The 24,145-nt window shown below is 36.8% G+C and overlaps 1 protein-coding gene across 4 annotated transcripts in view; it reads right to left on the bottom strand.

The window, feature by feature from the left end:
• Positions 1-24,145, bottom strand: part of Myo1d (myosin ID) — a 343,577-nt gene that overhangs the window by 237,545 nt on the left and 81,887 nt on the right. For all 4 annotated transcript variants that reach the window (XM_074046362.1, XM_074046359.1, XM_074046360.1 and 1 more), the window contains 3 exons: positions 6,526-6,734; positions 3,607-3,700; positions 1,396-1,561 (listed from right to left, as the gene is read on the bottom strand). In XM_074046362.1, the coding sequence (XP_073902463.1) occupies positions 1,396-1,561; positions 3,607-3,700; positions 6,526-6,734 (469 nt within the window). The remainder of the gene's footprint in view (positions 1-1,395; positions 1,562-3,606; positions 3,701-6,525; positions 6,735-24,145) is intronic.

The raw sequence follows: 24,145 nt of genomic DNA, 5'->3' as shown, positions 1-24,145 counted from the left end.
TAAAATGGAATCCACTTTCTTAGGGACTCTTGTATCCATAGTGAATTTACATGTCTTAAAGACTCTGCAGATAGAACTTGCCTAAGCCTAGGTGTTTTTCATGGTGCTTCCCTGGAATTGTTTTGATAATTCTTCTTATCACTTTAAACAGAGGCCCCTTAACTTTCTGAAGAATGAAGCTATTTTATTTTAAACCTGGAGCCTAAAGATGGTATTTGGTAGAAATAGTGAGTGGAGTGGGGGGAACAGGAAGGAATGCTAGAGAGGAACATTCTCAGCATTCCCTTCCTCAGGGTCTGCTGGCATTTCAAGGAGCAATGCCTTATATCCTGTAATAAAATGCTTAGCAAGATCAGTCCCCAGAGACCATTTTCTTAGATGGTCCCAAAAAAGACTGCTGAAAATGGAAAGGGCTCAAAATGTGTGTTCATTCAAGGGGATCCTTTTGGATGAATATGTACAGTGGAGTCCTGAAACATTTTGGAAAAGAGACTGGTAATACTTGGCATTTCCTGTTTTTTCAACAGACTCTGATAAAACACGTATTTCCTTAAGAGTATGACCTCAATATAACAATACTGTACTGCCATAAAAAATGTTTATGTGGGATGGGAGACCCTTAACTGAGAAGGCACATGAGCTTAGATCAGAGCACATTTCAGGTGTACAGCACAGCAGAACTGTGAAACTTGGGAGAATGAATGCCACGTGCTCTCCTGCAGTCAGGGCCAGTATACTCAAGATGAGTTAGGACATAACCTCTCCGACAGTCCCAAGAGGAAAAATGAATTAGGACATAACCTCCCAGACAGTCCCAAAAGGAAACTTTTAATTGGAATCTTCTAGAAATCAGGCCTAGCACTCATATAGGCAGATAAAAACATATTCTAAGTTTTTACTGACCAAATACAGAACACTTCATAATCAGAATGTAAGATCACAAAATACATATATGATACTATATGTAAATAATTCAATATAAAATAATGAACAGATAGAAACTGGAAGAAAAGGAAATTTAAAATTAATTGAAGTTAAAGTGGATGGAATATGGTGATGTACAAAAGACTAGCTCTCATTAGTCCTAGATTGGTTTTTGGTTAAACCTTACCCAGAATTTGGCACACATTCACACCCCTGCCCCTTCTCCCTCCACACACACATACACCTCCAAATCTGTATTTACAAAGTCCACAACATTTTCCAACTTGACATAGTGGGTGCTAATAAGAGAACACAAAAGGAGAATATCTTACCACAGAAAGTAAATTTGAGAAGGAGAGTAGGATTAAAAGCTACTTTAAGGCAGTAAGTGAAATTCTACAAATATAACCAGGTATTTTTTGAACATACAGCACTTATAAACATTGCCCTTAGAAATTAAGCACCTTTTACCTTCTCTAATAAGTAGTTATTAATATGTCCACCAATAGGGTCTCCCTTGAAGTCAAAGTTGATATCCATGTATTTTCCAAACCTGCTTGAGTTGTCATTACGGTTGGTTTTAGCATTTCCAAAAGCTTCCAAAACACAGTTGGACTTCAGCAACATATTCTTCACTCTGTAACATAAATTAAAGTTATTATAAAAAGTTTCAGACTAGGACTTTTAAAAACCTGGATTTTGCTAAAACAAATGAAATATTTATACAAAAATGCTGGCTGACTGCAGCATTGTTTGTAATTTAAAATACATATAAACAATTTAAATGTCCATCAACAGGGATATTTAACACATTTTTGCTTCCCAATATTATGAAATGCTACACAGATGTTAAAAAGAAAGTACATCTATATATGCTGACATAGAAAGGTGTCCAGAATGTGTTAATAAATGTGAATCAAATTGAAAAATATGTATTCCCTGACCTGTGTGTGTTTATACATGTATGTGAAGTGTCTATGTACATACATGTGTTAGTAAATGTTTAAAAATCTGAAGGGAAAGGCACATACCACTTTGGTTATCTAGAAAAGATATTGATGGGATGGGCAAGGCAGGATTTCAGGACACTTTTACCTTATATAATTCTGTTTTTTTTTTTTTTTTTTGGCTTTTCTTTCAAATGAATGTGTTTTATTTATATAAAGTTAAAAAAATTTAAAATACGTGTTTTGAAAAGAAAAAGAATAGATGATACAGAAAAAGAGAAAACTATGAAAGTACCTGTTTATTAAGCCTATAGGAGTGAAATTTTGTTGTACCTAGCTATATACAATAAATTGGTTCTTTACTAATTTAGGAATCGCTCATTATTTTCTTTGAAGCTATATGGAATCCCCCTTTATATTAATCATTAAATGCATTCTTTATTCCCTGAGTGGCAACTTTCTATAGAGCAGTCCCTGCTAGTGGATACATTTTAACTGCATGCTAATTGGTATGTCCAGCTTTCACTGACAAAATTCCTCTCATATAGGCATACCCACATCAGTAACTGCGGCCTCTGAAATAACCTAACGAAGTAGATCCGCGGTTCCTTCTGCTACTATTGCAAGTGACCCTTCAACCTGCTCTCCATGAATGAAAGTATGTTTTTAAAATGTGTGTGCTTACTCACACAGGAAACTTAAAAATTATGGTACGATATTCAGTTGAAAGATGAATAAATTTACATATGCCTTACTCTACTATACTAGAAATAAAATTAGTTTTCAGCTAGTTACTTTCCTGAACTCCTCAAAATATGACCAAATCTTCATCCTTACCAAGTTAGACTGCAAAGCCTAAGTCAGAAGTGGGAATATGTCACAACTAAGATTTGACCTGGCAATCCTGCCCAGTTAGAATGAAAAGAAAAGCCCACCTAGGGCCATCAAATAGTCTAAATTCCCTTCCTTCACATCAACCCAAGATCTTGAAGATGGTGATGTGTAGATGAGGTGTGATTCTTCAGTAAATATTCAGCTTCAAAGCAGCCAATTAGGAAAACATTTCTTTTTTTCCTCTTCAAAAAGGCTGCATCACATATGAAAGTTAAGTCATGTTGCTTTATAGTCATGTGTTTTAAAAACCTATCCATATGTTCCTTATATTACTTATTAAGCAAATACTATATGCCAGCCACTCTCCTAAATGTAGGGCCCCACACAGTACAGACCACTTTGTTTCTCATCTGACCATGAGCCCAGCAAGGCACGAGATCCTTTTAGAATTGAATCTTTCTTGAAACTCCCAGCACCAGTGATGGAAAGGCATGGGTCCACCTTCCAGAGCCCCATTTCACTCATAGCACAGTTTAAAAAATAAAAGGCAAGGAACCCATGACAGCTTAAACAATAAAAACTACCGGCATAGGTCACAGTAGCTAAATCAACCACATTTAAGGCAATGATTTAAGCTAGAATGGGATACTTCTCACTATTTTGGAACAACTTTTTTTTTTCTTTAATAACTTGGTAAAACTGACCAGAATAGTATTTTTCTACTAAAAAATCTGGAAATAGATCTAGTGATGTAAATAAAAGTAGAGAAATAATAAAAGAGAAGAATCAAAGCAGTTTAATTATTAAAAAACATTTGCTGGCTATTAGTTTAGGCCTAGCCAAGTTCATACAGAAAGTGAAGCCTCCCATCAGAATCTCTCTGGCTATGAGATGCCCTTACCTTTCAACTTCTGCTCTCTGGCTGGGGTTGGTGATGGCTGCAATATACTGCATAATGTACTTACTGGCCTCCGTTTTACCAGCTCCACTTTCTCCTGGAAGGAAGAATTGTGTAGGACTTAATGCCATAATTTAAATGAAGAATAAACTAATCTTCAATAGAATAATTAAAAAATTTTTTGGCAGTACTAGGGGTTGAACTCAGGGCTTTGTGCTTCTTGTTAGGCAGGTGCTCTACTACTAAAGCCATGCCCCAATCCCTTTTTGTTGTGGTTATTTTTGAGATAGGGTCTTGCTTTTTTGCCTGGCTGGATGGTGATTCTCCTGTTTATGCTTCCCACAGTAGGTGGGATGACAGGCATGCACCATCACACCCAGCCTTTTCTGTTGACAAGGTTCTTGTGAACGTTTTGCTCAGGTGGGCCTAGAATCAAGATCCTCCCCAATCTCATGTAAGTGAAAATGACAGGTGTGTAACACCACACAAGCTATTAGTTGAGATGGGGTCTTGGGAACTTTTGCCAGGGCTGGCCTCAAACCAGATACTTTTGATCTCTGTTTTCCAAATACCTGGGATTACAGATGTAAGCTACCAGCCCACAGCTAAATGATGTGATGAATTCATTTAAAATTCCTTATGTTGCACTGTTTTGTTGTGAGGTATTTTGTCCTGTATTGGTTCTAATAGATCTGAACATGTTGAAAACAACAAAACTACTACAGAAGTAAAATAACAAGTAGATTACAAATCAAGATTTATTTAAGGAGTGCTGGGTACCGGTGGTTCACGCTTGTAATCCTAGCTACTCAGGAGACAGAAATCAGAGGATTGCTGTTCAAAGCCAGACTGGACAAATAGTTTGCAAGAACCTATCTTGAAAAACCCATCACAAAAAAGGACTGGTGAAGTGGCTCAAGGTGAAGGCCTGAGTTCAAGCCCCAGTACCGCCAAAAAAAAAAAAAAAAAGATTTATTTAAGGAAAAAATATCATGGGATAAAATGCAGCAAGCTAATTCCTTAGTTTTAAAATAGCCATTGACTCCTAAATTCAGTAGAAACAAAATAAGGTGGTGATTCAAACAGAGGCCACAGCTAAATTCATATAGTCTTATTTTCTAAAGAAGAATTTTTTTAATCTTAAAGGAGATAAAATAATTCATTTTAAAAGTTAGAGCCAGGTATCATGGTTTGTGCCTGTAGTCCCAGCTACTCAGGAAGTCAAAGGGAGGATTGACTGAGTTCTGCTTACGCAACATAGTAAAAACCCATCTCTTAAAAAATAAAATTAAAGTTAGAGTAATTTGAGTGAAAAGTTGTAACAGCAAGGCCCAGACAAAAGGTATCAGAGAAAAACCACAACAAGGGGTATAATTGATGGGTATGAAGGGAAAGGATCATTTAGAAATTGTACCTATGCCTTCTAGTTTTCTTTTTTCAATGCTAAGGATTAAATGCATGGCCCTTGCACATGCTGGGCAAGTGCACTACCACTGACTTATATTTGCAAACCCTACCTATCTCTTCTGATTCCAAAATTCCACCTACAAAGATTTCACCTAAGGAATATTTAAAAATATTAACCCAACCAAATAATAGTAGTATAATGTTAATCTTCAAAGGTTTTAAAACTATTTCTGTAGATTATGTTGTATGTTATAGCCAAAATGTAGAGATGATATACCCATTAGCAGAGAACTGGACAAATTATGATTCAATTATTCAGTGGAATGCTACGCAATTGTTAAATACAATAAACTGGTTTCAAATACTGTTGAATGGAAACATGTTATGTAATAGCATTTATTATTATTATTCAACATTTATTAATAATTATATAAGCATATGTGACTATATGTAACTTCACACACAGGGAAAATGTAAAAAAGGATAAATACTAAATAGCTATTACTGCTGCTGGAATGTTGAGGAAATGAAGAGGAAGGGACTTTTTGCTTTTAGTTTATATGCATGTGTAACTGCTTTTGTACTTTCTACAACTAGGTAACACTGGTTTTGTAATTTGTTTTGATATGATGTAGTTCTAGGATATAATCCTTTTAACTCTAACATTAAGTTATTTAACCTTCTGACCCTTAATATTCTTATCCACAAAGTAGAAAAACTATTCCACATACTATTCAGAGAATTGTTTTGATAACCAAAAATAAAATCATGATCACAGAAGCATTTTTTAAAGCACAAAACTACTAATGCAAATGCAAACTACTGTTAGCACCAACAGGAAATCCCAGTTTGGGAGTGGCCATCTTGGGCCAGTAGAAAGATATTTTCCTTGGCCTCATTTTATTTGCATGGGTAGCTCAGTTCCAGTTCTCTGCACACAGAGCTGTAGCCCAATCCCTTCTCATGGGCTTTAAAGCTCAGGTCCTGAGTTCTGAAAGCCTATTTCTGGCCCTCAAGCTTCTACATGTGCCTCAACACCAGCTCCAAAGTACCAGACCAATCCTGAGTTCACTCTTCACATTTAGCATCTCAGTATTTCATTTTCTTGGTTTCAACCTATTCTATTTAAAATATTCTTGCTACATTTTACATGGTACTTTTATGTGTATGAGACAGGTGAAAGCATATTCCATGCTAGCTTAGTCTACAAACTGACTAGAAGTCTCTTTCTACTTTTTAAATGAGATTGGGTGGGGGTCTCATTATGTCCCAAACTGGCGTTGAACTCCTGAGCTGAAATGATCCTCTTGCCTCAGCCTCCAGAACCAAGACTAGAGGATGATCAGAAATTATATAAATAATTTGATATTTAATGTTCATTACTCTTTTAGTCCCTGTAAAATTGGCTAGGTTTTCAATCTTAAAAGAATGATTTGAGCAATTGTGTGGATCGTTGAGTACCAAATAAATTATATACAGCTGACCTTGGAGGGACCAAGGACCCCCTGCAAGTACCTGATATCACAATACAGGTGTCTTTTGAGCGCCTCTTCATAGCCTTGTAAGCAGCATCAGCAATAGCAAACAGATGAGGGGGTCTCTCATACAGCTCACGACCTCTATACTGTTCGATTGTGTCCCTCCCATAGATGTTCAGTGACTTGTAAGGATTCACAGAAACGACAACTTCTCCAATGAACGTGTAGATACGCCCTTTCTCAAATCTGTACAAGAACAAAAGAAAAGGGATGTGGCTGTTGTTACATAGGAATACTATTTCTTTTTCATGAGTCTCTTATTTCCAAGCAAGTCCAAATTTCCAGGAACAATTTATGAACTGACATTTCATTGGTTCTTTTTTAAAAAAATTTATTTAAGAAAATTTTTATTATATTATTGTTGTACTGGCGGTACTTTGTGACATTTACAAAAGTGTTTACAACATATCTTAGCAAAATTCACCCCCTCCATTATTCTCCTCCTTAGGTCTCATTTTTCTATTTTCATACATGAATGAGTTTACTTTTAGAAATGATGTTTGAAGCTATGCCCTTTAGATGCCACTGGTAGAAAAGACCAGTCAGAGTTACAAGTCAGGCAAGCTGAAAGAATTTAACTTGTTTCCAAAATACAGAAGAGTAAGAAGAGGAAAAAAAATAAAGAAAACCTCAAAGCTCTAGGAGAAAAAGAAATAGAAGTTAAATCAGGTCTTGAAATTTACTTAGCCAGATTTTCAATTATAAAGAGGCCTGTTCCAGACACTTGTTTCTTCCCCCTTTTGAAACCTCACTAAAATGTCACTAAAGGACTAAACACAGTAAAATCCGTAACAGAGAGAATGGAATCGAAGATACTTCTGGCATCAAATTTATTATTATTTTTTTTAGTGACTGCCTAAAATCCCATGGTGTAGATACATCATGATTTATTCAGTGATTTCCCTTCCTTTTGCTACTATGAACAATACTGCAGAAAACACTCTGCTCTTACAAATTAGTCCTTTTATTTCTATTGGAAAGATTCTCAGGAATGAGGTACCTGTTGAAGGTATATGTATTTTTAAAAGTATATGTAATATGAACCTACCTTTCCATATATTTTATATATATATTATATTTAACAAATGAGTACATGCTAAGCAAGAAAAAATATGGAAGAATACATGTTTTATTTTACGCATCCTTGTGATATGGAGGAAATGACGAGGAAGACCACACAAGCAGGTTGGAGGAGGCCATAGGAACAAAGAAAAAACAGTAAAAATCCCATGACTGAAACTGTTGATACTGACACAAATTTACACAAACGAGAAATGTAAACAAAATGTAGAAAACATTATATATATCATATATATACTATTTACACAATAATCCACACCTAAAACATATGTGAACCAGAGCTTGACTATTTCTTCAGAAATGGTTGCAACCCACATACTCCATCTGCCAAGGCACACAGGTAGACCTGTAAAGTTGTCCCTTGTAATCCATGGAAGACAGGTCCTCGGAAGCCCCTCTCCAAAGGTACCAAAATTGGTGGATGCTCAAATCCAATAGAGCCTACATATATCCTACTATATACTTTAAATCATCTCTAGGTTACTTATAATACCTAATACAATGTATATGATATGTAAGTAGATGTCAGACTACATTGTATAGGGAATGATGATAGGAAAAGGTTGTACATGTTCAGTAATTATTTCCCCAAACATTTTCAGTGCAGTTGATTAAATACGTATCTCCCTTCCAAGAGCTGAATGGGATGCCCACACAAGCAAAATGCTGGTTCTCAGACAGCTTGTCTCTAAGTACCCTTGCTGTATGGCCAATAGGGCAGGAGAAATGAGTAAGTATTTGGTACCAAAAGGCAAGATCCTTAAATCCCCTTTAAGCTGGAATGAAGGTGATCAGCTCAAATTAGGAATGGAAACAAATAGATGCAGAATGATGTCAACAACAATAAATTAAAACCAAGATTTTTATCAAGTGGTATTATTATCCATTTTGAAGTTTCCTGTGCATTTTTTTTTCTGCTGTGGTTTTCCTGTTCATCCTCTCTATTGTCAGAAAGTTTATGTGGATTCTAAAAGCACTGACTTTGGAGTCCTTTATATATGAGCCTGAATCCTCACACTATAAACTTAATAGCAGTGAGACCTTGTGAAACCTATGAAACCTCCTTGAGTTGTAGCTTCTCCATTTGAAATAGTATTAATTATATTCCTCTATCCTTCTGGCATTGAGGCTGGTTTTTTAAATTTTATTTTAAAGGCAATTTATCTTACATTTCTGTTATGTAATGCATAAAGGAGATTTTTAATAAATGCTTCTATTTTTTAACCTTACTATTGAAATCACAGCAACCCCTACACATGAGGAATGAATGCAATAATAATGCAATCCATGCCTCAGCTGTCAATCAATTCCAAGTCACCAGCAAGATGTGCGCACAACTCATGTTTAAAGACCCACAAAAGTAATAAAAAGTAAAATATACCACTTAAGTCTTTCTGACTTAACCTGCAATAATGTATTTTCTCACTGGATAGTTCTTACAGCCACTAAGAGGTCATTCTCTGGAATTCTATTTTAGATCAAATAAAATATTTGTAATCAAAATCTCTAGGCAAGTTTGCACAATAGAATTAAAATATATGCATAGGAATTGGGCATGGGTGAATGCCTGTAATCCCAACACTTAGGAGGCTGAGGCAGGAGGATCAAGAGTTTGAGACCAGTCTGAACTACACGGTAAGTTGAACACCAACTTGGTCTACATGGCAAGAATCTGTCTCAAAAAACAAAAACAAAACCACGCATAAAATCTTTAACAATTATAAGTTATACCTAAATATTAACTTGAAGACAGTGGCAGAAACTTAACAAAGTACCATATTAAGTACAGAACTTCAGCAATTCCCAAAGTGTTAGAAGCTCATCTTATTTGAAATTATTAGTTGTTTATCAAATATGAAACTTTCAATTTGGTTAGGTCTCAAGATCACCACTAGATGGTGGTAAAATACACTTTAACACTCAAGATTTCAGCTTGCTTTGGAAAATCTTATGTAGAAATAAGCAGGAAGGTAATGCACCTGAATGATTTGCCTCAGAGAGGACCTGCAGTAATTATTCCAAGAAGGAAAATGGAGTGACACCATCTCTTCTAAGAGAACAAGGAAGGTATTTCTATGACCTTTATGTAACAAACTTCTAATTCATTCTTCAAGTATTCAATGTCTACTTTGTGCTAGACAATTGGCCTAACCTGGAAATTAAAAAATGGAACAGAACAAGAAAGTATTATAAATAAATAATATGATAAGTAAAGTAATAAAAGAATATACTGTAGCAGCAAAGATTATCCCAACAAATCCTTTCCTATGAGGAATCCTAAAGTCACATACAAACTCTACACAGGGCATAAAATGTCTGGCCTGCACACTCCTCTTCGCTTGACTCTGAACAAGCAAACTACTAAAACCTCCCCATAACCTGTGCCTCCAACTGTCTTGTGCTCATATTGATGAACTATTTACAGTTCCCCAGGATACCCACCTTCATGGTTTTGTCCTTGGGGTTCATTTTGCCTAGAATACCCTTTTCCTGGTCTTTTCTTTCCAATGTGCTTGGCAGAATCCCACTCATTCTTTAAAAACCTAAGTACCCGTTTCTTCGTAGAGCAATTCTTTTTAGTTTAAAAATTTTTATTTTAAAACAAGTTTGTAAAAACTAGGGAAAGAAAACATTAGTGGGTACCAGGGAGTAGGGAAAAAGCTTAACTACAGACAGCACAGGAGACAATTTTGGGTGATGGAACTGTGATGTGCACAGACTGGTTACAAAACTGCATGTATAACTGGCATGGTAGTATGCCACTGTAATCTCAGGAAGCCAGGAAGAGGTTGAGGTGGGGATGGGCAACAGAGTAAGACTCCAGTATGAAAAAAACAAACAAACCTGTATTTGTCAAAATTCACAGAGCTGACACCAAAAAGGGTGGTTTTTCTAGTTATTCTAGATACTCTATCTCCAACATCAGTGTTATGATCTTTGCTCTGATGACTTCCTTCTCCTTGAGAACTCCCCAAATGTTTAAAATAGCTTAGTAGTCATAGATTTTTAAAACTAAACATAAGAAGTTTAAAAATATTTTTGAAACAAAATGCAGAAAACTGCTATTTTACAAAATGGAGTTACCTGGGGGCAAGACACAGCTTGAAAGCTACTATTCTGTACAATATGAAATAACTTAAGAGCAGTGCATAGCATGATCTCCCCAAGAGAGCTAGATATTTTCATTGCTCTTAAATGAAACAAAGAGGATCTAAAATGCTCTGGATAACATACAGCAATGGAGAAAAAATAAAGTAATGCCTTTGGAGGAGAACAACAGTGCTTTGTACACAAACTTTAAAACTTTTTTTTTTTTAAAGGTATCCTTCTTGTCACTTGTATACAAGACCACCTACAGCAGGAAGTCAAGATGAGAGCTGCTCTTCCAGTTCAGTTGTGGGCAGATTATGTACACTATCCTACAGACTCTAAAACTGTGTAAGTGTGTGTGTGTGTGTGTGTGTGTGTGCGCGCGTGCGCGTGTGTACATGTGCGTGAATAGAACAGGAAAGTGGAGAATGTCAGTTGGAAAAATATGATGAAGTCACGTTTGATATGATAGAATAGGCTTTGAAAGTCAGGCCAAGGAAGTTTAAAATTGATGTGACTAGAAAAAAGGAATTAGTAAAAACATTTCTAGTTAAAGAAACCAATAAGGTGCTTAATGAGGGATGTGACAACAGAAATTAGGGAAAGAGAAATTTGAATTAGATTTTCAAGACTTAAGGAACACAAGGGACAAAAATATATTTAACTTTGAGGTATGCATAAGACAAAAAGGAATTTATTTATTTTAGATTATATTTCAAATGTACTTTTGAGGTTTCTAAGTTAAGACTCCCCCAATAATGGAATTCATTGCCATCCTTGTTTGGTTGACTTCTTGAAAGACATGGAATCAACTATAATCAGGAAGAAAATTCTCTGTATTCTATTCAACGAAAATTTTTATTCATGAGCATTACTTATTTGTTTCATGAGGAACATATGCTTTCTGGAGGGGGCTGCTTAATCATGCTGATTTGGCCTGTCTTCCTTCCCCTTCCAAAGCAAATGAAGTCTTAAATGGCTCTGAACATCCCTATTTCTCAGGAAGCTGACCTACCATTTTTTTCCTTCCATTTATCTCTTCCACCAACTCCAATATGGATGCCATTGCTGCATTTCAGTAAGTCTTGATCAAACTTTCCAAAGCAAGTTCTCAATAAAATTGCTAAGTTCATTGGTTGCTCTTCAAGTCTTCATCTTAGTTTCTCAGCAGCATTTGACATTGAGTCCCATTTCCTCAACACCCTCTTCTGTTGGCTGCTGTAAAGCCATATTCTCAGGGTTGTCTTCCTACTTTTCTGTTTTTCCTTTTCAGGCTTTTTTGTTGCGTCCTCTTTTTCTATTGATCTCTAAATATTCAAGTTCTTTAGGGTTGACTCATGGATGAACTTCAAATACCACCCAAGGAACTCCCATTTAAAGAGGACAGACTAGGATTTCTTGGCCCTCTGAAAATCAACAACCAAATCATAAGGAAAATGGTTATCTATTGTGAAAAAAATCACAGAGCTATAACTCTAAGTCTACAGTACATTAAGAAAAGTTGTAGAATGCTCTGAAAATCAGACCTACTTGAGGAGGATGTTAAAAATGAACACATGCCTCTGCAGTCTTAGGACTGGCGTACAATTCTACAAAAGTAAATTGTAGGTCCTAAGTAACCAAACCAAAAACCTTTTGCTAAGAGTAGTAGGGACACAGTTTGCTGGTGGCTTCGGAATAAAATTAGTCCCGTTAGACATTTCTGAATAACTACATGGAAGTCCTAAATGAAGATATAAGTAGAAGTGACTTTTTTTTTTCTTTTTCAAAATGTAGGCTGAGTATCTAAGCAAAAGAGAAAAAAACACGTGCAATTGCAGTAGATGACCTTGATAAATGAAAAGAGATTATGCTAAATTGTCTCCTGGAAGCCATACAACATACATACTAAATTTGCTTGTTGGGCAAGATGGTTGCCATTTCAGGGCAGAGTGCTGAAGAGAAAGGGTTTAAAAATAACAGACCCCAGGACAGAGGTCTACTGGTCATTCCACACAGTATCCTTTGACAATTAACTTGAAATTAATCATGTCTATTCAAAGGTCATAATAAAGTGAACCACAAGGGGGTGCATGACAAATGTTACAAGAAAAAAAAAAAAGGGCAGAATTTGATAACAGAAGGAAGATCAAGAATTCACCCTCACAAAAAAATAAATATGCCATGCAGTAGAAAAATTCTGAGAAAATTTCTGTATTGAAGCATAGAATATAAAGAAAACACATAACAAGACATCATTAAAAAAAGAGTTTTGTTTAAAATTACTTTCTAGAAAAAAGGTATGGCTCAAATGGCAGAGTACCTGCCTAGCAAGTACAAAACCCTGAGCTCAAACTCCAGTACTGCCAAAAAAAAAAGAGATAAGAGGCATGGTACAGTGGCTCATACCTATAATCCTAACTACTTGGGATGTAGAGATCAGAGATTGGGAAGATGGCAGTTTGAGGCCAGCCTGAGTGAGACCCAATCTATTTTTATTTATTTGTTTTTTATGAGACTGGGATTTTAAGCGAGACCCAATCTTAACAAACAAAAAGCTGGGCATGGTGGTGTTCACTGTGACAACTACACAGAAATACAAAGCTGCTGGAAGAGTTTAAGGAAAAAAAAAAATGGAAGAGAAAAAAAAACTCCCATAACAATGGTCATATTATAAGACACTAAAAGGAGAATGGACACTTTTGAAAATGGATGAGTAAGAAAAAAAGGTGGAGAAAGTAAGCAAAATGAAATGGAAAAACAGAACAAAGTTAAAGTATAATTTTAAAAAATAACAGAAGCAGAAGATAGTGAAGATCACATAATTAATGCCCTTGAAGATTTCAGTACCTGATAATAGTAACATTTCAAAATGGTAAGTAAATATACCCATAAAAATGTCAATAAAAAGTGTTAGAAAATGAGCTAGTGGTCTGCAGATCATTAGTGTGGTGGATTGAGCTGTGCTCCTTGGAAAGATATGCTGAAGTCCTAATCCCAGTATCTGTGAATATGACCTTATTTGGAAATAGGATTTTTTTTTTCATTTTTCTTTTATTATTCATATGTGCATACAAGGCTTGGGTCATTTCTCCCCCCTGCCCCCACCCCCTCCCTTACCACCCACTCCGCCCCCTCCCTCTCCCCCTCCTCAATACCCAGCAGAAACTATTTTGCCCTTATTTCTAATTTTGTTGTAGAGAGAGTATAAGCAATAATAGGAAGGAACAAGGGTTTTTGCTGGTTGAGATAAGGATAGCTATACGGGGCATTGACTCACATTGATTTCCTATGCATGGGTGTTACCTTCTAGGTTAATTCTTTTTGATCTAACCTTTTCTCTAGTACCTGTTCCCCTTTTCCTGTTGGCCTCAGTTGCTTTAAGGTATCTGCTTTAGTTTCTCTGCGTTAAGGGCAACAAATGCTAGCTAGTTTTTTAGGTGTCTTACCTATCCTCACCCCTCCCTCATGTGCTCTCGCTTTTATCATGTGCTCATAGTCCAATCCCCTTGTTGTGTTTGCCCTTGATCTAATGTCCACATATGAGGGAGAACATACGATTTTTGGTTTTTTGAGCCAGGCTAACCTCACTCAGAATGATGTTCTCCAATTCCATCCATTTACCAGCGAATGATAACATTTCGTTCTTCTTCATGGCTGCATAAAATTCCATTGTGTATAGATACCACATTTTCTTAATCCAGGAAATAGGATTTTTACAGATGCAATCTAGTTAAGAGGAGGTCATTAGGGTGGACTCTAACCCAACATGACTGGTGTTTTTATAGGAAAAGGAGATAGAGATAAAATAATACTACGTGATGACACAGAGAATGAAGTAAGAGAGTTACAGGTTAAGAAACCAGGGACTGATAATCCCCACTGGAAGCTAGAAACAGTCAAGGAAGGATTGTCCCCTACAGGTTTCAGAGGGAACATGGCTCTGCCAACATCTTCATTTTGGACTTCTAGCTTCAGGAACTGTAGGACAATAAATTCCATTGCAACCCTAGGAATATAACTATTCACAACAAACAAATTCTATGAAAACATGTCTGAATCTCCTTTACAACTGAAGAAACACAAATCACATCAACAGTAAGATATACGTTTTTACCTACAAATCAAGAAACTTGGTAGTGAGGCATATGAACAAAAATATGAAATTAAAGGTATTATTTGTCCTTATCATAGGCATCATCTTAACTGGTCTTCTCATATCATTCTTGACCCCCTTCCAACACATTCTCCACACAGCAGCAAGTATGACCCCAAAATATAAACCTCCCTGCAAATTCCTGACCTCCAATCTTTTCAATGGAAAGCCACAATCTCAAACCAATCTGATACCTGGAGAGTGGCTCCTCTCGTGGCACCTACCACGCAACTGTGGACTCTGGCCTGGAATGCAAGTTCTTTCCCCACTTTAAATGCCACACCTGTTTGTTTCCTGAAGTGCACACAGTTTTTTGTTGTTTACTTGCTTATTGTCTGTCTCCAGGGGAACAGACACCATACCTGTCTTTTTCACTGTTTTATCTTCAGTACACAATACAGGTTCTACATTAGCAAGGGATGGTTAAATATCTGATAAAAAAATAATAAAGGAATGAATGAACCTACATTTTCTCTCAAAAAACAGTTTTGTATCCTACTTACAGAGAAAATTCAGGCTATCAGCTGTTTGAAAAACTTTAAATCACCTAATATCACAATCATTTTTTTTTCTATTTGTGTTCATTAGTACTTCTTCCTACTTCCTTCTTTTTGGTGACCCTTTATGACTTTCAAAAGTGGAGAGGAAAGATAAAATACAGCAAAATGTCACCTAACTTCTAAAAGATGGATCACATCCCAATGTCTCAACAGAAAATATTCTACCCTTCTCTTTATGTGAGCAGCTTTATATCTTCTAGACATAAATAGTGAATTTTCTCCCGGAAAAAATGAAGTGGTAGGTGCTCCATCTCAATCTCTAAGATAAGGTTTTTCATTGTTGGAGGACGTGGCTACAAAATATGTAGGGCTGAAACGGAAATAGAGCATCAGTATGAACTCACAGTATATGGGGGGAGCAGAGAGAGGGCACAGACAAGGAGAATTATCTGTATGTGCACATGTTTTCTAACTCTGTCCCTGAGTGCTGAGAAGGAATATCATCCAAATGTTGGCTTATAAATGCCATTCTTCTTATTTAAAAGGACTCAGGTTTCCACAGAGATAAGCTGACACAGTCACTAGGATAGGGGAATTAGAAGATGAACCTGGGATATTTTGTGGAACCAGAAAGTAGGGTCAAAGAATGGCAGCTTGAATGAGCTCACACTAGGACTGATCTGGTATATATGAGCATTAAAATAAATAATGTCAATGACAGATTATAATCTACTGAATACGATAAGAATCTAGACTCACACAAGTAAAGAAACATGTGAGAGAGAAGGAAAAGCTCTTCCTTGGTAGAATGTCAAGGAATAAGTACAGGAAGAAATGACATGAGTTAGAACATTATCAGTGGATGCTAAAACTAGTAGTTGTATGACAAGGATATTTACACAGCCTTCAAGTATTTCCCCGCAAATTAATTATTAGTTACAAAGGGAAAGATGATAATTTTACAGTAGAGAAAAAGCTTGTGACCACTTAAACCAAGTGATCAAAATTAATATCACCAATATTGGAGCAAACTGACATATGTGTTTATTATGGTTAACTTCATTATCAACTTGACTGGGTCACAGGGTGCCCAAATGTTTGATTAAACATTGTTCTCTGTATGACTGAGGGAGTTTCTGGGTGAGATGGACATTTGAATTGGTGGACTAAATAAAGCATATTGCCCTCCCCAGCGTGGGTGGGCATCACCCAGTCTATTGAAGACCTGAATAGAATAAAAGACTAAGAAAGAACACTTTTTCTCTGCCTGCCTGTCTTTGAGCTAGAACATGTTTTCTTGTACCCTTAGACTTGGACTGAAACTGACACCATCAGCTCCCCTAGTCCTCAGATCTTTGCACTCAGACTGAAACTATGACTTTAGCTCTCCTGGGGCTCCTGCTTATCAACTGCAGATCTTTGACTTCTTAGCTTCTATAATCACATAAGCCAATGCCTTATAGTAAATCAACCCCCCCATACGTGTGTGTGTGTTTGCATGTGTGTGTCCAATAGTAAAAAGAGAGTTGGCAGCTTATGGGATGATCTTACAACAAAGAGATGCAAAATATTACCATTGCATACTCTTAGTCAACCACTTACAAGGAGCTGGGAGACTGTATATGACACTTCTGAACATGTCTGGAAATCTAACAAACATAGTGAGGTTGGCTAGTAGCTCCTAATGGTGCTGGGCAAAGTGATGAGAGAAAAGTGAAGTTGGGGATTCCAGTTCCTCCCTCAAGAGCTACACACAAGGCCTGAAAGCTTCTAGGTGTGCCCTGATGGAGAACCTCATCTCTTGCAGCCAGGAGGCTGAGAATCCAGACTACAGCAGCCTCCTGGTAAGATGCAGGGAGAAAGACCCAGCCATCACTTCTGTGGCATCTCCCCCAATCATCCAATCTGAACCTAATCAGGAACAGATGTAAGACAATCTAAGCTGAAGGACACTCTACAAAATAACTGGAAAAGGGCATGGTCAAGAAAATAGAAAAGGCTGAATAACATTCCAGGTTGAAAGAAATTAAAGAGACACAACACTTAAATGCACAGCACACTCCTAGTTTGGATCCCAGACTAGGGGAAAATTGCTTTTGAGTTGTTGCTTTTCATCAACAACTGATGAAATCTGAATATCATCTATGAATTAGATAATAAAATTAAGTTAAAATTACATTTTCTGATTCTGATCATTGTACTATGGTTAAGTAAGAGAATGTCCTTGTTCTTAAGAAACATGCATTAAATTACATAATGGTAAAGAGACATGATGTCTCCAATTTACTAACAGTTAAAAAGAATTATATGTACACATAAAAATACATAAAACAAGTTAAGAGACCGAGAAACAAATATAGCAAAATGCAAACAATTGGTAAAGAAAAAAAAAAGGGAGGCAGTCATGTTAATATGCTTGCAACATTTCTGAAAATATGAAATTGTATCAGTAAAAAGTTGCTAATTAAAAATCTAAACTCCAAGCTCCTTCATATAGTGAGTTGAAACATTTATTAATCATGACCAGGTAAAACAGACTCTTAGTAAAGCACTCCAAAGATATGATAGACAATGAAATGCGTTTCTCTCCCATGTTTCCCACAGTTTCCCTCACCAAAGGCAACCACTGCTGCTGTTTTCTTGTGAATTCTTCTAGACATAGTTTATGCATACACAAATATATGGCTACATAGTTTTTTTTTTTACACAAATGGCATTTTTTTCTATTAAAATAGCTATCTTGGCAAAAGTCTCATGAAAGTAAATAGAGAAAAGCCTAACTTTTTAGGCTTGCTTGATAGTCTATTATTAGTCCCTACTGGACGCTGAGGTTGTTACCAATCTTTCATACTGTAGACAATGCAACTATAAACATATGGTATATATTCCTTCAGGCATATGTGTTTGTATACTTGTAGAACACACTTCTAGAATTGAAAATGCTAGTTTAAAGAATATGTGCAATTTCAATTTATGAATTATTGCCAAATTCTTCTCCAAAGAGATAATAATTCTACCTACAATGAGTTTCTATTTCCTGGGTGTGGGTTTTTTAGCTAGTAATACTGGGCCATTTTGAAACGACAGCCTTTTATGGCAGTTTCGTTTTCAAAGTACACAAAACTTTGACCCCTTTCTTCACCTGCTTATGCAGTGTTCACTAGCTGCACCTCTCAGCTGTCAGTGACGTTCAGGTCACCTTCCCACTTCTTAGATGAGAACCTTTCCTAAGGATGAAAGCATCTTGTTTCTGATTCCTTTGGCAAAATCACAGCCTCTGTGTGATGGAGTCACTTAGTTTTATCCCCTTTGTAGGTCTAGGTGTTCCTGTGATAGGCAGTGACCATGTATTGAGCTTTTGAGTCACATAGCCCTGTGGTCCTGGTTTTGAATCCAGACTTTGCAAGTCACTGACCATGTACATTCATAAGCATCTGAGTAACCAGTAAGTGCCCATTTGCTAGACACTCAAGCTAAAAACTTGAGTTCCAGAAAAAAATAAGACCTGGTTTTATTGTACTCAATTCTTTATATAGACAGACAATGCCACATGGCAAGCACAATGACAGAGGGTCTAGAAATGTGATAGGTATATATATATATATATATATATTTTTTTTACTTAACATTCGCCCCTTCCCCTCCATATATACACATACAGTCATACTGTTTCAGAAATTATTTAAAGTAATAATAAAGAATGAATGCTATGGAAGCTAAGAGAAGGATATCTAGCCCAGTTTTAGGAGTTGGAGGGTTAAAAGAAGAACTTCCTTAAAATTGTGTTGGCTGTTAACTGAATTATTTAAGTGATTACACAATCTGTACATAGGCATTTCTTCTTTTATTTTTTAGGTGGAATATGATCAATAACTTCATCTTTGTTTTATATTTATTTTTTTCTTTTATTTATATGTGCATACAATGTTTGGGTCATTTCTCCCCCCTTCCCCCCACCCCCTCGCTACCAAGCAGAAACTATTTTGCCCTTATCTCTAATTTTGTTGAAGACAGAATATAAGCAATAATAGGAAGGACCAATGGTTTTTGCTAGTTGAGATAAGGATAGCTATAAAGTGAGTTGACTTGCATTGATTTCCTGTGCATGTGTGTTACCTTCTAAATTAATTCTTCTTGAACTAACCTTTTCTCTAGTTCCTGGTTCCCTTCTCCTATTGGTCTCTGTCACTTTAAAGTATCTGCTTTAGTTTCTCTGTGTTGAGGGCAACAAATGCTATCTAGTTTTTTGGGTGTCTTACCTATCCTCGTATCTCCCAAGTGTGCTCTTGCTTTATCATGTGATCGAGGTTCAATCCCCTTATTGTGTTTGCCCTTGATCTAATGTCCGCATATGAAGGAGAACATACAATTTTTGGTCTTTTGGGCCAGGCTAACCTCACTCAGAATGATGTTCTCCAGTTCCATCCATTTACCTGCGAATGATAACATTTCATTCTTCTTCATGGCTGCATAAAATTCCATTGTGTATAGATACCACATTTTCTTAACCCATTCATCAGTAGTGGGGCATCTTGGCTGTTTCCATAACTTGGCTACTGTGAATAGTGCTGCAATAAACATGGGTGTGCAAGTTCCTCTGGAGTAACCCGTGTCACTTTCTTTTGGGTATATCCCCAAGAGTGGTGTTGTTGGATCATATGGTAGATCAATGTTTAGCTTTTTAAGTAGCCTCCAAATTTTTTTCCAGAGTGGTTGTGCTAGTTTACATTCCCACCAGCAGTGTAAAAGGGTTCATAAGCACTTCTTGACTTAAACTGTATTAACATCAGTTGGAACTAGATGCTTTATTTTGACCTTTTATGAAACACTAAAGTCTACAGTTCATGACGTGAAAGAGAACACTTAAGAAGCAGTAGCACAGCCCACCTATGTAGCTCATGGGTGTTCCCAGGCCATGGAAACAGAGAAAAGAGGCACTATTAAGAGAGTGTACTTAATATTAAGAGGTGCCAGTGGTTCAAGCCTGTAATCCTAGCTACTCAAGAAGCAAAGATCAGGAGGACTGCAGTTTGAAGACAGCCCAGGCAAATAGTTCATAAGACCCTATCCTGAAAAAACACATCGCAAAAAAGGGCTGGTGGAGTAGCTCAAGGTGTAGGCCCTGGGTTCAAACCCCAGTATCAAGGGGGGGCGGTAAGTACACTCTGGAATCTGGTTGCAATTTATCATTAACCAGCTCTATGATTACATGTAAATTATCCATAGAACCTCTCTGTACTTCACTTTCTTCAACTGAAAAGTTGAACAATAATACTATTGTCAGCTTTCCACTATTATAAGAAAACACTTGAGATTATGCATTATAAACAGAAAAACACTGGCTTGAAGCTTTGGAGGTTTCAGTCTGTGAGTAGCCCTTTTGCTTTGGGCCTGTGGCAAGACAGCACATAATGGCAAGAGTGCATGCTGGAGCAAAACTGCTCACCTCATAAACAGGAAGTAAAAGAGATCAAGGAGGAGACTGGGGTTCCACAATCCCCTTTCAAGGGCACACATCCAGTGACCTGAAGACATTCTACTAAACTCCACTTCTTAAAGGTTCTACCACCTCCCAACAGGGGAGAGACCCTAGCCTTTAAAACATGGGCCCTAGGAGACATTCAAAATCCAAACTAGCTAGGCATGGTGGTGCTTGCCTATAGTTCCTGCACTCCAAGGCTGAGGCAAGAGGATCATGAGTTCAAAGCCAGTCTGGGTTACCTAGTAAAAACTTTGGAAACAAGTAACTGCCAACAACTTTCCAAACTCAGCATGTAGGTACCTGACAGGACTATTAAAATGAGATACTCCACATAACATGTTCAACATACTATTGGTTCATGCAAAGAACACTATTGTACTAACTCCTATTTTTATTAAAAGCAATACTGTAAGCCTTTTAAGTGTTCTTACTGATGTCTTTGATTTTATTTGTATTCATGTGTTCATTCACTCAGTTAATACTTATCAGCATTCATGTTCCAAGCACTGTGAGCCATGGTAATAAACAGAAGCCTCATCTCTGCCCTACCGCAAATAAGGAGGAGAAAAGACACTAAACAGGACTCCAGAAGAAGCAAGAGAATGTGCACTGCTCTGGAGGAAGTAGGGAACAAGTCTTTGAAGAATGCAGAACAGGATGGTGTCAACACTTCAGCAGAGAGACAGGAGGGCCAGTGCACACAGGCCTTGCAGGAATGTATCTTGGGGGCAGAATTATGTGTATGGATCTGTCTGCTTTTGTGAATGCTCCCTCTTGGTGCAGAGTGTAAGAACTGAGTGCTCATTGATGAACTATTAGGAGGCTACTGCAACAGTCCCAGGAAAGGGTGACTGGACTCTGGTGGGGATGAAGCACTGGAGAGATGGAGAAGTGAGGCGGCTTTAAAAGTACAAGAATTGATCACTCAGCATAACTTAGTGGACCTAAGAAGTGAGAAGGAGGGAGATGTCAGCATTTTTAATGAATTTTTAGAGCATTTTTAACGAGACAGGAACAACAGAGAAAAAGAAAATTGTAGGAGGTGACTATGATTGAGATAACCTATTTGTAATTTGAGAAACCTGAGAGATATCCAAATGAAGATGTTTCTCGCTCCTCTTTCTCTCATCCTCAAATTAAACCTGGTCCTCCAGATATAAAGTGAACAACACAGAGGAAGGCAAACACAGAACATCAGGAGCAGAGAGGGCTACTAGAAACCCTTATCTATCATAGGTGGGCAAGCAGGCAAGAAGACCACATGCTCTACTGCTCAAGTTAAAAGCAAAGAAAAGAAAGATTTTAAAGAGATAGAAGATACCTGAGTTCTATTAAAATTTTGTAACTACTGAATTTTTTCATGTCAAGTCACTCAATAATTCTACCTTCTTAGTATTAGAAAACAGTAGTTAACAAACACAACAGCTTCCCCCATAAAAAACTATCTACTAAGGTTCCAGGTAATTCGATTTAAAAAAAATACAATGAGGACAGTACACATTTTATGTCTGCATGTGAGTAAGTCACAATAGCATTATTTAGTCATGAAATGCTGAATGCTCAATAATGCCAGGCATGAAGATCTAGATCAAAATATAAGAATGAGGGCTGGTGGAATGGCTCAAGTGGTAGAGCACCTGCCCAGAAAGCTTGAGGCCCTGAGATCAAACCCCAGTGCTACAAAACCAAAACAAAGAAACAAAAAAAAAACCCCATAAGAATGAAACTTCCCACATACCTATCAGTACTAACAGTTAATGTTAACGGACTTTATTCACCCATCAAAAGGCACCACTTGACGAAATGGATTAAAAAGGAAGATCCAACAATTTGTTGCTTACAGGAGTCCCATCTCACCAACAGAAATAAGCATAGGCTATTGAGGGGGGGAGCGGGAGGGGGTGGAGTGGGTGGTAAGGGAGGGGGTGGGGGCAGGGGGGAGAAATAAACCAAGCCTTGTATGCACATATGAATAATAAAAGAAAAATGAAAAAAAATAAATAAATAAAAAATAAAATAAAATACAAAAAAAAAAAAAAAAAAAAGAAATAAGCATAGGCTTAAGATGAAAGGCTGGAAGAAGATTTACCAAGCCAATGGCCCCCCGAAAACAGGCAGGAGTAGCAATACTTATCTCTGAAAAAGTAGACTTCAAACCTACATTGATCAAACGAGATAAAGAAGGACATTCCATACTGATAAAAGGGGAAATAGACCAAAAGGAAATAATAATTATCAACCTGTATGGACCCAATATCAATGCACCCAATTTCATCAAACATACCCTGAAAGACCTAAAAGCATATATAAACGCCAACACAGTGGTTGTGGAGACTTTAACACCCCATTATCATCAATAGATAGGTCATCCAAACAAAAAATTAATAAAGAAATCTAAGATCTAAAATATGCAATAGATCAAATGGACCCAGTTGATGTCTACAGAACATTTCATCCAACTTCTACACAATATACACTCTTCTCAGCAGGCCATGGAACCTTCTACAAAATAGATCACATCCTAGGGCACAAAGCAAGCCTCAGCAAATATAAGAAAATAGAAGTTATACTGTGCATACTATCTGATCACAATGCAGTAAAAGTAAAACTCAACAACAAAAGTAAAGACAAAAAACATGCAAACAGCTGGAAACCAAATAACTCATTACTTAAAGAAGAATGGATCATCGATGAAATAAAAGAGGAAATTAAAAAGTTCCTGGAAGTCAATGAAAATGAAAACACAACCTACTAGAACCTATGGGACACAGCTAAAGCAGTCCTGAGAGGAAAGTTTATAGCCATGAGTGCATATATTAAAAAGACTGAAAGATCCCAAATCAATGACCTAATGATACATCTCAAACTCCTAGAAAAACAAGAACAAGCAAATCCCAAAACAAATAGAAGGAGAGAAATAATAAAAATATGAGCTGAAATCAATGAAATAGAAACCAAGAAAACCATACAAAGAATTAATGAAACAAAAAGTTGGTTCTTTGAAAAAATAAACAAGATCGATAGACCCCTGGTAAACCTGACTAAAATGAGGAGAGAAAAAAAACCCAAATTAGTAGAATCAGGAATGCAAAAGGGAAGATAACAACAAACACCATGGAAGTCCAGGAAATCATCAGAGACTACTTTGAAAACCTATATTCAAATAAATTTAAAATCTTAAAGAAATGGACAGATTTCTAGATACATATGATCACCCAAAACTGAACCAAGAGGAAATTAATCACCTGAATAGACCTATAACACAAAATGAAATTGAAGCAGCAATCAAGAGTCTCCCCAAAAAGAAAAG

This window comes from Castor canadensis, chromosome 11, assembly GCF_047511655.1.
Source record: "Castor canadensis chromosome 11, mCasCan1.hap1v2, whole genome shotgun sequence".
NCBI classification, from domain to species: Eukaryota; Metazoa; Chordata; class Mammalia; order Rodentia; family Castoridae; genus Castor; species Castor canadensis.
The sequence above is the reverse complement of the archived record's forward strand: the minus strand, read 5'-3'. Positions and strand labels throughout refer to the sequence as shown.